The sequence below is a fragment of the Strigops habroptila genome, chromosome 4, assembly GCF_004027225.2.
Source record: "Strigops habroptila isolate Jane chromosome 4, bStrHab1.2.pri, whole genome shotgun sequence".
NCBI classification, from domain to species: Eukaryota; Metazoa; Chordata; class Aves; order Psittaciformes; family Psittacidae; genus Strigops; species Strigops habroptila.
In genome coordinates, this window is record NC_046358.1 from 76,087,028 (window position 1) to 76,099,925 (window position 12,898).

The 12,898-nt window shown below is 38.8% G+C and overlaps 1 protein-coding gene across 1 annotated transcript; it reads left to right on the forward strand.

The window, feature by feature from the left end:
- The first annotated feature begins 5,285 nt into the window (after positions 1-5,285).
- RSL1D1 (ribosomal L1 domain containing 1) lies at positions 5,286-10,995 on the forward strand. The gene is made up of 9 exons (XM_030484314.1): positions 5,286-5,358; positions 5,450-5,589; positions 6,336-6,474; positions 6,834-6,982; positions 7,184-7,285; positions 8,241-8,334; positions 8,421-8,549; positions 9,301-9,504; positions 10,471-10,995. The coding sequence occupies exons 1-9, from the start codon at positions 5,332-5,334 to the stop codon at positions 10,801-10,803; spliced, it is 1,317 nt and encodes a 438-aa protein (XP_030340174.1). The 5' UTR covers positions 5,286-5,331; the 3' UTR covers positions 10,804-10,995.
- The last annotated feature ends 1,903 nt before the right edge of the window (positions 10,996-12,898 follow it).

Genomic DNA, 12,898 nt, shown 5'->3' on the forward strand with positions numbered 1-12,898 from the left:
TTGAAGGAGCTGCATAATAAAATCCTATTTAGCTGCACTTTGAAAGTGGACTGTCTACAATTGCTGTCCTGATTCTAACAATTAGGATGAAGGTTAATGGATCTTTTGGGGTTTGGGGTTTTTTTTTTCATTTCCCAGAGTATTAGTAGTAAGTATTTAAAGGTATCTTCAGAGCTACTTCAGGATGTCTCAAACGAAACATTTTCAGTTGTACAATTGTGGCAAGCCCATCTCCTCCCCCAAAAATTTACAGTCTAGTGACTGTATCTGAATTCACAGATACAGTGACTCACAGAACTCAAAACTGAACCCGATTTACCTTTTGGGTTTTGGTTTTTTTTTTTGTTTTGTTTGTTTCTTTGTAACTGTGGAACTCCCATTCATTTCACTTACAGCTACATTGTATGGACAGAAGAAGTTATTGTCCTTCAGTTTCATATGACTACACTTGTAGCTACCGTAATGCATGGAATTTAAATAAATTTTATTATGTCTGCAAATCTCTGGGCTTTTATTTTTTTGATAAATCAGAGTTTAAAAGTAACTTTTTTTTTTTCCCTACCAGATGAACAAACCCCACAGTTCCTTGGCTCTTAAACTAATGAAGAAATTAAATGCCAAGGAAACTTACTGTCTTGTTCATATTCTGGATTGATTTAAGATTTCCACATATCTGACTGCTTCCTTGGAGTAAGCTCATGGATTTGAAAGTTGCAAAGACCATTTCTGGAGAATACTTAGTGTTAGATTCCCAAATTGTTACACCTTTTAAAACTCCGTGGTTTTTTTTTTTTTTTTTAAGCATTGAAATGCATCTCAAGGCAACATGATGCTCCAGTAGAATTTTTCCACTTTTGAGCAAACTTAATGAGGGATTCTAAAATTTCATTATTGTGAGGCTGGACTGAGTATTTATTATTATGTGGTGGGCTGAAATACCAGCAGATAGAAAATCTGACCATTTCCGTTACTCATCCCATCCCATTCAGTTACCATTTCCATAAATCCAGTTAATGTCACTGTGTCTGTAAAGGGAGGCTAAATTATTTTGAGTTCCTTAACAGAATCTACAGTATACAATTGAAGAGATTGCTAACCTGTAGGAGGTTCTTATTTGGATATAAAATATTTGCATTCTATAACAAATGAAAATGTAAGGCATAAATTACACAAATTGGCTGCAGTTAGGGTAAAAGAGCTGAAAGTACATGATATTTAAATAGTCCTCAGATTACATCTCAACTTTTTCATTTCATCTCCATTCTACATTTTATAGTCCCATTTGTACTACTATTGAGTACAGCTAAATCTAGATGAAAGGAAAAAAAAAAGATAATGTGGCTTTGTTTGAAATAAATACTATTTGCTGATTCACTGATGTAATAAACTTTTTTTTAAATGACCACTTTGAATACTTCCTTTTGTGAAAATGTGTGGTGTGCTGCTTTGAAGATGAAAAAAAAAAAAATAAATAAAGGAGCTGTGCAACCACTACAGCCGAAAGGAAGGAGAGGAAAAACAAAGAAAGGAAATAGATGTTGGATTGAAGCTGCAGGAACCCCAAGAGCACTGCCCATGTAACTGTGCTACACTGTGGTACTGGCAGAGTATTCCTGGGTCCTGGTGTGGATGTAGCTCAAACCAGCAAAACTGTGAGTGTGTTTCCGCACGAAGGAGGGATTTGGGGTTTTTGTTCCCCCCAGTATAATGGCATTTCTGGCAGTCTGTGTGCAGTGTGGTACTGGTGAGGATCACATCTAGTTTCCCTGATTGTTGGCCAAAGTTTGTAGTGTAGATGTGGCTTAAGTGCATAGCCATGATGTAACTTATAAAAACATAAATTATAATTCTATAAATTAAGACCTTGTATGTCCTTGAACTGAAAGCCTTGGTATATGTAACAATAATTAAATGTAAAACAAAATAAATCTGAATGTGCAGCAGTACTAATTATTCTGCAACAGGAAAATAATGACTTGTTTGTGCAAGTTACAAGAAGTGAAGCACACTAAGTGGAGGAATGAGTACACCAATCAGTTGACTAACATTGCCATCAACTACCTACCTGAAACCATTCCAGTTCCCTTGGTCATCTTTGCAGACAATCGGGAACTGGAACACAAACATGTCACCAGTTTCCTGAGACATTTCCTCTGGTAGTAGATTGTACGCTTGAGCAACAACCTACTGATGATGGTGTAATAGTGTTCTAAGAAAAATGGCTGCTGTAAAGAGGTTTATCCATGGGGATATTTGCTGGTCATGAATTTTATGCCTCTCTACAGATTTTTATCAGTGGCATAAAAAGCCCAGCGAAAATTGCTCAATGAAGAACCTCTGTTTTAGACTACTTATAGCACCAGTCCATATATTAAAAACTATGTTAATTATGAGAAATGTGTTTTTATAAGTGTTTATTACTGAATATCACCTAAGAAAAAAAGATTGTTTCAATGTCCCAACAATTTGATTCTGTATTACTCTGGCTTTTTGGTTCTTAATGCAGACTGTTTAAATGATGATGTTAAAGCAGATGAAATGTACTCCAGGCAAGACTGTTTTCTTCCTGAACTGATACTTAAAGGGTCTTACTTACTCTGCTGTTTTTGTATACCCTATAGAGGATTTGGTAAAAAAAATATACCAACAAAACTGGAGTTAATACTGGAGATTTTATATTGTGAACCTGTTTCTTTCCTTGTGTTTATTTTAATGCCCTATAAACCTGACAAAACATTTCCTCTGGAGAAATGCTAGAAAGGAGTCTGGTCTTAATATAAAATTGAAATTCATGCTAACAACCCCCAAATCTGTTGTGTGTATATATAACTTTTAGTAGTACATATCCTTATCTTGGCTTTCCTTCCCCAAAAGTCTAAATTTCCAATGCAAATTGGGTTTTTCTACATCTTCCCTCAGTCACATACACCTAAAAAAGTTCACATATTTCTGAATAAGGGTAATAAGAAATATGACAGACAAACTGTTGGATAAAAAAAGATACTCGAGGCTGTGCTCCTGTCATCTGTTAAGCCTGTAGAACTGGTGGCAGGCAAAGGATTTTAACAAGAAAACTTTGCCACTTGTGTCATGAAGACAAGTGCCTCTGTTCTACTGTTGAAGTAGTCTTTGAGTGAGTAACTTGCACTGTGAGCACCCATCTCTGTGACAGTTAATTAGATTATAGCTAGAGGCTTACCCTGCGATTGCAGAGGAACACAATCTGAAGAAAACTAGTGCTTGAACTCCAGGTCTAGTGAGGAGATTCTCTTCTGAGATCTCTTTTGAAAGGCACTTCTTAGTCCTGGTTCAATTTCTGCATATTCTTTGCGCTAGCTTTGTTGCAAGAAGTACACTTGTAGAGACCTGGGATTTTGACATCTGCAATCAAATAACCTGGAGGAACACAAGCCTGGGAGTGGAACTTTTGGGATGCATACTAAGGGAATAATCTTAAACCTCAAAGACCTGTTAACATCAGAAACAATTGGTACTTGTACTTCCCTTTGCTAGGAGAAAGTATAAAATCAGGGGTATATAGAAACATCCTCTCAAATAAGTAACGAGGTAGAATGGCTTCTAATTATGTAGTTTTAAATCTTAGTGTTTGAATAAGTGTGACAAATGGCTTAGGAGAAAATATATACTTTCAGAAAAATTAAATTGAGGGCGACAGCAGAGTATGTTTAGTGTTCAGCAATAGACAACATAGATGAAAGTAACAAACCTTGTAAGAGTAACTATTTATTTGTGAACTTGCTATATTAAAAGCACACTCTAGTTCCTATTCATTGCATGCTGTATTCAGCTGAAATATTTCTTATCCAGAGATTAACTTACTTATCCAAGACAGCTGTGTATGAGCTGTGTCAAACACCTTCCAAGAGAAAACAATCATACTAAGTCAGTTAAACCACATCAAGTAAAATTTAGTCATGTCAGACTTAAAATGTTGCAGAAAAATGTACTTGGATGAGACTGATGTGTAAAAAAAATTGTATTTGAGTCACTAATAATAGTCCCTTTAGTTTTATCCTATTAATTCTCTGCTGACCCAGTACAGTCAGGCGTGAAATATGCTGTTCAATCATCTCTTACAAGACTATCCTGGCTTATTTTCAGAGAGATGTTCCACTCATCTGACTTCTCTGATTTGTTTTAACATGCCACACTAGTATGGTGATGTTTTATTAAAACATGGCTGCTCTAAAATATGCAAAGCCTGTGCAGAAATAGGAGCAAGGCTAATACAATTATCAGCTTATAAAACGCCACAGTTGGTATCATCCGCACAAGTTCTGCCAGTGCTGAGAAGATTTTAATGAATCTGCCCTTTTTGGCTACTTCACATGTTCCTGGCCTGTCAGTAACTTCTCTGATCAATACTTTATATGACTACATGGCAACAAGGGACAGCTTTTCTTTTCCTTAACCAGTCTAATTCTTTTGTTCATTTGTATAAATCACAAAATAGAAAATTCAAACTTCCATTTTCAAGGGTACTTTTTTTCACTCTTTAGTATCAATATTTTTTTTCCTTTAATATCAATATATGACCATATAGTTCTTTTCTAAGTCTGGGGAAGTCTGGAAGCCATCAACTATTCCATTGTTGCTCATGAACACTACCAGCCGAATGAAAACACGCATCATTACATAAAGCAGTTTATCAAGAGAGGAGGGTGTTTTAATTCCTTTCTCTTTGTACTGGCACACTGGAAGAGCAGCAAATTTTCTTGGAAGACATCTAATGAGAAGGAATAAAGCCATAAGTAGAAAAAGAGCAGGAAAAAAATCTAGAGTGAATGACTAAGACTCCTGATTTCATGTGTATTTGACGCCTGGACCTCAGAAGACTGGCTTGGCTAAACAAGGACCTTATGACAGCATTCCAGTGCAAGACAGGAGGTAAAATCAGGGATAGGCTGCAAAAAAGGAACCTAGAAACATTGCTCAGGCACGTAGGGGTTGAGTTAGGAGAATAAAAGCTCACTCACAATTGAAACGGGCCAGGATGTCAAGGGCAGCAAGAAGAGCTTCTACTGCTACAGTAACAGCAAAAGACCAAACAAGCACATGCTGGGATGGATGAGGCTGTGATTTGGGGTCCAGCTGGGCTGCGTCCCGGGATGCTGAGAGATGGATAAAGTCAGAGAGACTGCCATCCTCGACAGGAAATTGGGAGAGCCCGGATCCTCCGCGCCACGGGGGGGCGCCAGCACACCATGCATGCTCCCTGGGTGGAGCGCGAGGAGCGGGCTCCCGGCCCCGCCCCCGGACGGGCCCCGGAAGGCGGCGTGTGCGCAGGCGCGGCGGCCGCACGTGCGAGGCATGGCGCACGGGCTGGACCGCGCACAGGTGCTGCGGGGCGGCGGGCGGGAGCGCGGCCGGGCCGGGCTAAGCCGAGCTTGGCTTTAACTGCGGCTGCTGCCGCTGTCTGCCGTTGCAGGTGAAGAGGGCGGTGGAGGCGCTCCTGGCTTTCGCCAGAAGTAAGTCCAAGGGAGGCCCTCTGCTCCTCAACGAGAGCGAGAACGTCCATCTGCTGGTGACGGTCTGGAAGGTCCCGCGGGCGGCACAGGTCATCCAGATGTAAGGAATGCGCCCTCGGGCCTGCGGTGGCAGGGGATGCTCGTGTCCTTGGGTTGGAAAAGCGGACTTGAGGGGGGTGATTGCTGCGGGCCTGGTTGGTGAGGCCGCTGCTTTCCACACACACCGCGTTCGGGTGAGGAGAGGCTCGGCTGTGCCTGCTTCATGCATGCAGAGAATAACCAGTCTATTGGCTGCCACTTGCGAGGTGTGTGCCTTTCAATCCTGAAGCTCAAGGAAAGGAATTAATAGCTTTTTTGTTCTAAGCCACCACCAAATCATTAAAAAGGTCCCTTCCTCTTTCTTGTGATGCCCCAAATAGAGTATGAATTATAACTTTTCCTTTAAACTGTAGCTATGCCATACTGAGAAAGTTTACATCTGTTTATCTGGCACCATAAAAGCACATTTACTGCTGGATGTAGTTGTGTAGAGAGCGGAGAAGGGATGGTCCTCCTCCTGCCCCCAGGACCTGTGTGGTGATGCAGGGCCCCTGGCAGGCCAGGTGGATTCAGTGTGTCTCTGGTTGGAACCCTGTATGTGGCTGTTCTCTGTTTACAGCTCCGTATGCTTTCAAGAGTGCAAGTTCCACCGAGGACATTTAACGGTTAACAAAGACCAGAATCCAGATATACAGCTTCCCTCTAGTGCTTGTTAAGGAGTAATGACCTTGCAGTGTAGGCCTTGTTCTGGAAAAAAGTTCCTTCTCCTCTTAGGCGTTCCCTGTCCCTCTCATTTTCTCGTTGTAGACCACTGCCCCATGGCATTCGCCCAGAAACAGCTGAAGTTTGCCTCTTCACAAAGGATGAACCAAACTTATCTGCAGAACAGACTGAAAATCTGTACAAGAAACTTTTACTCCAGCATGGGATCAGAAGCGTTAGCCAGGTAAGCAACTGGAGACCTCCCAATGTAGAATAATATTTGAGTTCTTTGCAATTGGATTGTTTATGCTGTTAGCAATAGAACTAGAAAATTATTTTATTGTTGTCTTTAACCCCGATTTAGATGTTACCATGTGCTCAAGTTCTGTTTGGTGATTTGCAGTTACTGTGCAGGAGATTCATGTTCAATTCTTAAATTCTGTGTCCTTTCTCTACTGATAGTCTTGAGCATTCTAAAGGAGTACACTGAGATAGACCATCACTTAGAGAAGTCTGTTTTCCGCAGTTCTAAGAAGTGTTCTAGGCTCTTTTCAGGCGTGGGGACTAAACTGGAGTGAATGACTTGTGTTACTTGTGTTGCAGATCATCTCATACAAAACTCTTAAAAAAGAGTATAAAATGTTTGAAGCAAAGCGTCGCCTCCTGAACAGATTTGATCTCTTTCTGTCTGATGACCGAATTAGAAGACTCTTGCCCTCACATCTAGGAAAACACTTTTATGAAAGGAAAAAGTAGGTATTTAAATTCCATATATCCATTTTGCATTTTTTTTTTTATTATTATTATTTCTAAGTTAGATTCTTCTTGGTAAAGTTTTGGTTGGGTGGGCTTGGGGAGGAGGTTGGGTTGGTTTGGGGTTTGTATGTTTGTTTTTAATTTTTATTGGGGGTTTGGTGGTTTTGTTTTCTTAATTACCCCCCTTTCTTTTTTAGGGTACCTTTGTCTGTTAACCTGAAAGCCAAAAATCTTGCTAAGGAACTACAGAAACACATCCAGGGGACTACACTCCCAGTGACCAACAAAGGGTGCTGTTAGTAAGTATGAGCAGATTAATACTTCCCGTGAAGGATGGTTGTACGTTAACTGTAGAAACTTTAAGTGAGTTTGTTTTATTCCATTAAGATGTGAGTAAGAGAGGTTAAGGGTCACTACTCCGGATATGGGCCATTTTGAACCTTAATGTGTATAAAAAAAGTAGTTCCACTTAATAAGCAGTTTTACTGTAAAGTTTTACTTTTTGTCTCCTTTCCCTTATACCTCAGGAATTTCCAAGCACCAGTCACTGTCAAACCGCATGTACAATCTTAGAAAAATATTACTGTTAAATTAGATAAAATCTGCTTCCAAAATACTCTATTCTTGTAACGCATTTTTCATTTATTGTGCATCTCAAAGGATCTAAATTGGCGATATGAGGGGAAAATAAGGAGGGAAATGGGGTTGTGCTCTCTACAACTGCCTAAAAGGAGGATGGAGTGAGAAGGTGGCTGGTCTCTTCTCCCAAGTGCCAAGCGACAGCACAAGAGGAAATGGCCTCAAGCTGTGCCAGGGGAGGTTCAGGTTGAATATTAGGAACAATTTCTTCACCAAAAAGGTAGCCAGGCGTTGGAACGGGCTGCCCAGAGAAGTGATGGAATCGTAGTTGCTGGAAGTGCTCAGGAACTGTGTTGGTAAGCCCTTAGTGACATGGTTTAGTGGTGGACTTGGCAGGCCTGGGGTAACGGTTTGATCTTGAAGGATCTTGCTTCTGTGATTCTATGAATATGCTTATTAATATAAGGCACAAGTTGCATGTCCAAATGTGGAAATGGTAATACAGGTAAAACTATTCTAAGTGTTACTACAAGACTTCTGCAGTAGCCAGCCATCGTTTATGAAAGTTAATTGCAGATAAACAGGTGCTTTTAATTTCTAGGTATGCATAAAACCAGGTAACTTGAAGGATGTTTATTTTGCCCACATATAAACATTACTCTTCATTTCTTTCAGTACAGCACGTGTAGGTCACACTGGAATGAAAGTGGATGAGATACTAGATAATATCGTTGCAGCAGCTGAGGTGATTGCTAAGAAGTTACCAAAGGTACTGCAGGTTGATTGCGTTAAAGCCAATCAGTTCATAATTGAGCCTTGTTCTGTCTACATCATGTACTGGTTTTGTTGTTGCAGAATTGGAAAAATGTAAAAATTCTTCACCTCAAAACACTCAAATCAGTTGCACTGCCAATTTATACTGCAAATCTCTCCAACTTGGATGAGCTCGACAGCCAGCCATCTCTCAGAAAAAAGGAAGTAAAGGTAAAAAAAAAAAAATAGTTCTTCAAACTTTCCATAAAACCAAAGTGGAACAACCAGTTCTTTGGCTTTCTGTTATGTATATAGTGTCTGATGTGCTGGGTTTAAATGTTTTAACAGTTGAATTCCAGGCATTTGTGGCTACAGATGGGTTAGGTACTCCTGACTTCGAGTGCTTCAAATAACCAGTAATACAAATGAATGGTGGAATCTTCCTGATAGATTAGAAAGCAAACTGGAAATAAATAAGTTGAGCTTTTCTAGCCCTAAACTGTAGGGATCTGAGATTCAGTCTTAAAGCTTTTGCTTGTATTGTTTGTTAATATTTGCCTTCTGAAAATATATTCATTAATATATATATGGATTCAGATTGTTCACCATTATTTGTTGGCTAATCAGTGGCATCTGAATAATCCACAGGCTCATACGCTTGTATGGATTGGGGGGGGCCCTCACATACTTTAAAAAAAAAAAATATTCCTTTGTACTAAGTTTTGCCTATTACGTTCGTTTGTGTAAAATAGATTTGGAGCATATATACTCAAAGACTGTAATCTTGACATTATTGCTCATTTACTTATGAGCTATTTATAATTAACTTCTGAAAGTATTTTACATATGGCTGAGAAGTCCAGGTCTATTCAACCACACTAATGTTCCTAGACTGTCTTATTTTTAACCATATTAAAGCTATTATTATACATTTAGAAATGTTATGGGGATTTGTCTGAGAGATACTTCCAATTAATTCTAGAAGGGAAAGAACAAGAAACCGAAGAAGGCAGCTAAAAACCAGAATTCAAGTCAAGTCACTTCGACAACTGAAATTAATGCTGCTGCTACCCAGGAGCCTGCGGTAAAAGAGAAAGCAGAAGTTGTCCACGAACCAGGTGATCGTAATGATGAAGAAATTCCTCAACTGGTGCCTATGGAAATAATGAGCTTAGATGATCTGAAGGTAATGGTTTGATAATATTTTAAAACTCACAGTTCAGTTAAAACTAAAGGTTTTGAACTGTTTAAATCTTGTATTGTTACTTGGGGAACAGTGTGTGTTTACACACTCAAACTGGATTTTTTTGTGACTATATGATGAAAGCAACTGTTGAGTGTATGAGGGGGTGCTTTGGGAAGGTGGTTACTTCGGGTTGGGTTTGGTTTTTTGGTTTTTTTTAATATGTTTTTTTGGTTTTGGTTTTTTTTTGGTTTTTTTTGTTTTTTTTTTTAGTTAACCTCTCTTACAGACAGTATTATGCAACATTAACAATCACATAATACAAATTGAGAGCACTCTGTGCTACTTCAGGAATACCCAAATGAAAATTATGATTATGTGCAGGCCTGCCAAAAAACCTCATACAGCTTCAAGCTGCACCCATGTGACAGGCCTACATTAGTGCACGTGATGTGATTGCCAGAGGCCTATTTCCAGAGACCAGGGACAGATACAAATAGAGTTGGACTATATGAATTGTCCTGATGACAGCAGCCTTCTTTCATGAGGGCCATTTGGGAATGTATGATGAACTCCAGGGAATACTAGGCCTAGTGTCAGTTTGTGTGTGTACAGCTGGACTTCCAATAGAGCTGATCCCTATCCAATCTATTAAGCCTGGAAGTGTGTCAAGAGGAGGACTGTGGTTTTAAGCTGTGCTAGCAGAGGTCAGTGACTTGACTGGTCAGGAGGATCCTTGCATCTGTCAAATCTACTTCCTTACTTACCTTCCCCCCCCCATTATTTTTATGCCTTAGTTCTGTGTTTTACCTTCTGCTTCCAGACTGAAATGTGAACACGTTATTTGGGCTAGGGAACTGTTCAGTAGATAGAAAGCATTTGTAATTTATAATAGTTTTTATGCTGCTTCCTGGAAAAACATAAAGATGTTTCTTAGGTGGAAGGGTAACTTATGTGTCTTAAATACAGGTAATGGAACCAAGTCCAGAAAAAGGTGACAGTATGGTCAAGAAAACAAAAACGCCCCTTGGTAAGAGGAAGAAACAACCTCCAGTTCTGGAGACTCCAAAACATGAAGCTACAGAAGAGTGTGCAGACTTGCAGACAAAACAGAAAAAAGCCAAGCAGCTCAGCATGCCAAAGGAAGCAATAAAAGAAAAAGAGATGAAAAAGACTCCCAAAAAGCCTGAAGCAAAGTCTTTTGCAACACCCAAAGCTGGCAAATTGATCCAGTCAGCCAAGAAGTCTTCAAAAACACCAAAGCAAGCATCCAAGAAAGTGCGCAGGCTACAGACACAATGAGTGTTGTCTGTTGTAACGCATTTTACAGTCATTTACCGGTGTCGTTTGGTAAAAAATACATTGATGAAGTAAAAAAACCTTCTTAAGAAAATGTGGTCCCAAGAGATTTTTTTCACTGAGACCTGTAATGATTCATTTCTGTTTCCTTCTGACTGATGAGCTGGAGTAAATAAACTTGCAATCTTAATTGGCTCTACTTCTTACCTTTTCATCTTTTCCTGGCCTAAACTAGAAGCATTCACATTCTTTTAAGCGTCAAAGGGCAGGGAGGGGATTATTCCAGGAACAAAAGCTGAGATGTTTTGTAACTGATATTTTCCTGAATGCAAGAAGCATGCATACCAAAAGCAGCAATCTATTTAACATGGGATTTAGTAGCTGGTGCTATTTTTTTCTTACATAGTTCAGTATAATGAAAGCAAGTTGACATCTATTGATCTTATTCCAGACATTTAAGTTAGCAGCCTGATAACAAGCCAATTTTAATGTGATTTTTATCTATTTATACCTAGGGTGTTTGTGTGTTGGGTTTTCTGGTATAGTTGGTTTTAAAGCACAGACATTTTACCATTGTATGCTTTGACCATTTACACTTTATGACATCAAGCAAAATCTCCTTACCTTCACTTTTGGGCTTCATTTAAATCGAGGTCACAATTCTGTTGTTTCTTCCATCTGAAAACCACCAAAGGCTGCCTTGGTGCAGGTATGCCAGCTGAGTGAACCAGTCCTGTAAAGGCATGAAAAATAGACTCTGCAGAACTGAAATGTCATAGATCTGAAATTTTACAAAATATCGTATTGTTGCTCTCTGTGATTACTTAACATCCTTCTCAGGGTGACACTACAAGGCAGTTTTGTGATGAAAAGTCCTAGTGGTAAAAATCTTCATCAGCATTATTTTATTAAAATCCAACTAGGGGTAAAAGGTCATAAGAGACAAAAAGATTAAACAACAGCATGAAACCAGTGAACTTTGCAGAGTTAAAAAAAACCCTATCTTATATTTAGGACATCCCATAGTGGTAGATTTGCTATGTTAAAGTAGTGTATTAAAGTGGCAACTAAGTCATGTTCCTCACAGATAAACTGGAGTCAGGAAGTGAATCTTTTGGAAAACTGCAGTCAGTATTAGAAACTAAAACTAGAGTGAAACAACTTAATGCAGCTGCCTTGCAACTTACTACGGTACTGAAGCCAAAGTGCCTTTCTTTCCCCTCCCAAAAAAGTCTGGTAAACTCCTTTTGTAAGAGATGAAAAACTTAAAAACTACATTAAAAAGCACCTAGCTATATAAATCAGAGTAGAAGTTAAAAAGATAGAATATAATGGAGATACAGTCAATATGTTAGTAACTTTAACAGTGTGATGTTTTGAACAATATTGAGTTCTTGCTGAAAAATTAATTTCCATGCACATATAAATAGGGAATAAAAATACTGTAGAAAAAACCACATAGACTAGTTTCTGCCTGTAGCTAGTCAAAACCTGCCATGCTTACAGAAATCACTAAATTTGTATGCATGTTTGGTAGGATGAAGGTGATAATGTAATTTATGCTTCCAGGTTAGCCCTTAAATTCAGCATTACTAGGAATTCTTGCTTTATTATTAGCTATCAAACCAAAGTTTTGGCAGGAGGGAGACAGAGAAAATAATAGCTTATTCTCAAACTCATTTTGTAGGAGTTTATTACATCTTGTGCCCTAGGGGGAGGTAAGTTTGGTGTACACAATAAGAGTGCCATAATGCTAGGACTATGAGTTAAATAGCTCTTTTTCCAAATAGTCTGGTTTAAGATTATTAATAATGATTTTTGTTTGGAATTCCCTCAGTATTTGTTATTCTGTTGTAATTAGATCTGCCTTCTCACTCTATCAATCTTCAGATTAAGCAAAATAGTCATGATTATTTCTTTTAGGGTTGTATATGATTATTAGAATTCCTATTAGCTTGACTTCCTAAGAACTATTCTGAACCTAATGGAATAAACCCCTATAAACTAAGCAGGTTTATGAACTTCACTCAAACTTGGATAACTGGTATATTACCTTCTTTCTCTTACGCTTATGAGGGGCAAAAAAGTTAGGTTATTT

Coding starts and splice junctions, on each gene's coding strand:
- RSL1D1 (XM_030484314.1), top strand. CDS start 5,332: ATGGCGCACGGGCTGGACCGCGCACAG. Junction 5,359..5,449: donor ACGGGCTGGACCGCGCACAG/GTGCTGCGGGGC, acceptor CTGCCGTTGCAG/GTGAAGAGGGCGGTGGAGGC. Junction 5,590..6,335: donor GCGGCACAGGTCATCCAGAT/GTAAGGAATGCG, acceptor TTCTCGTTGTAG/ACCACTGCCCCATGGCATTC.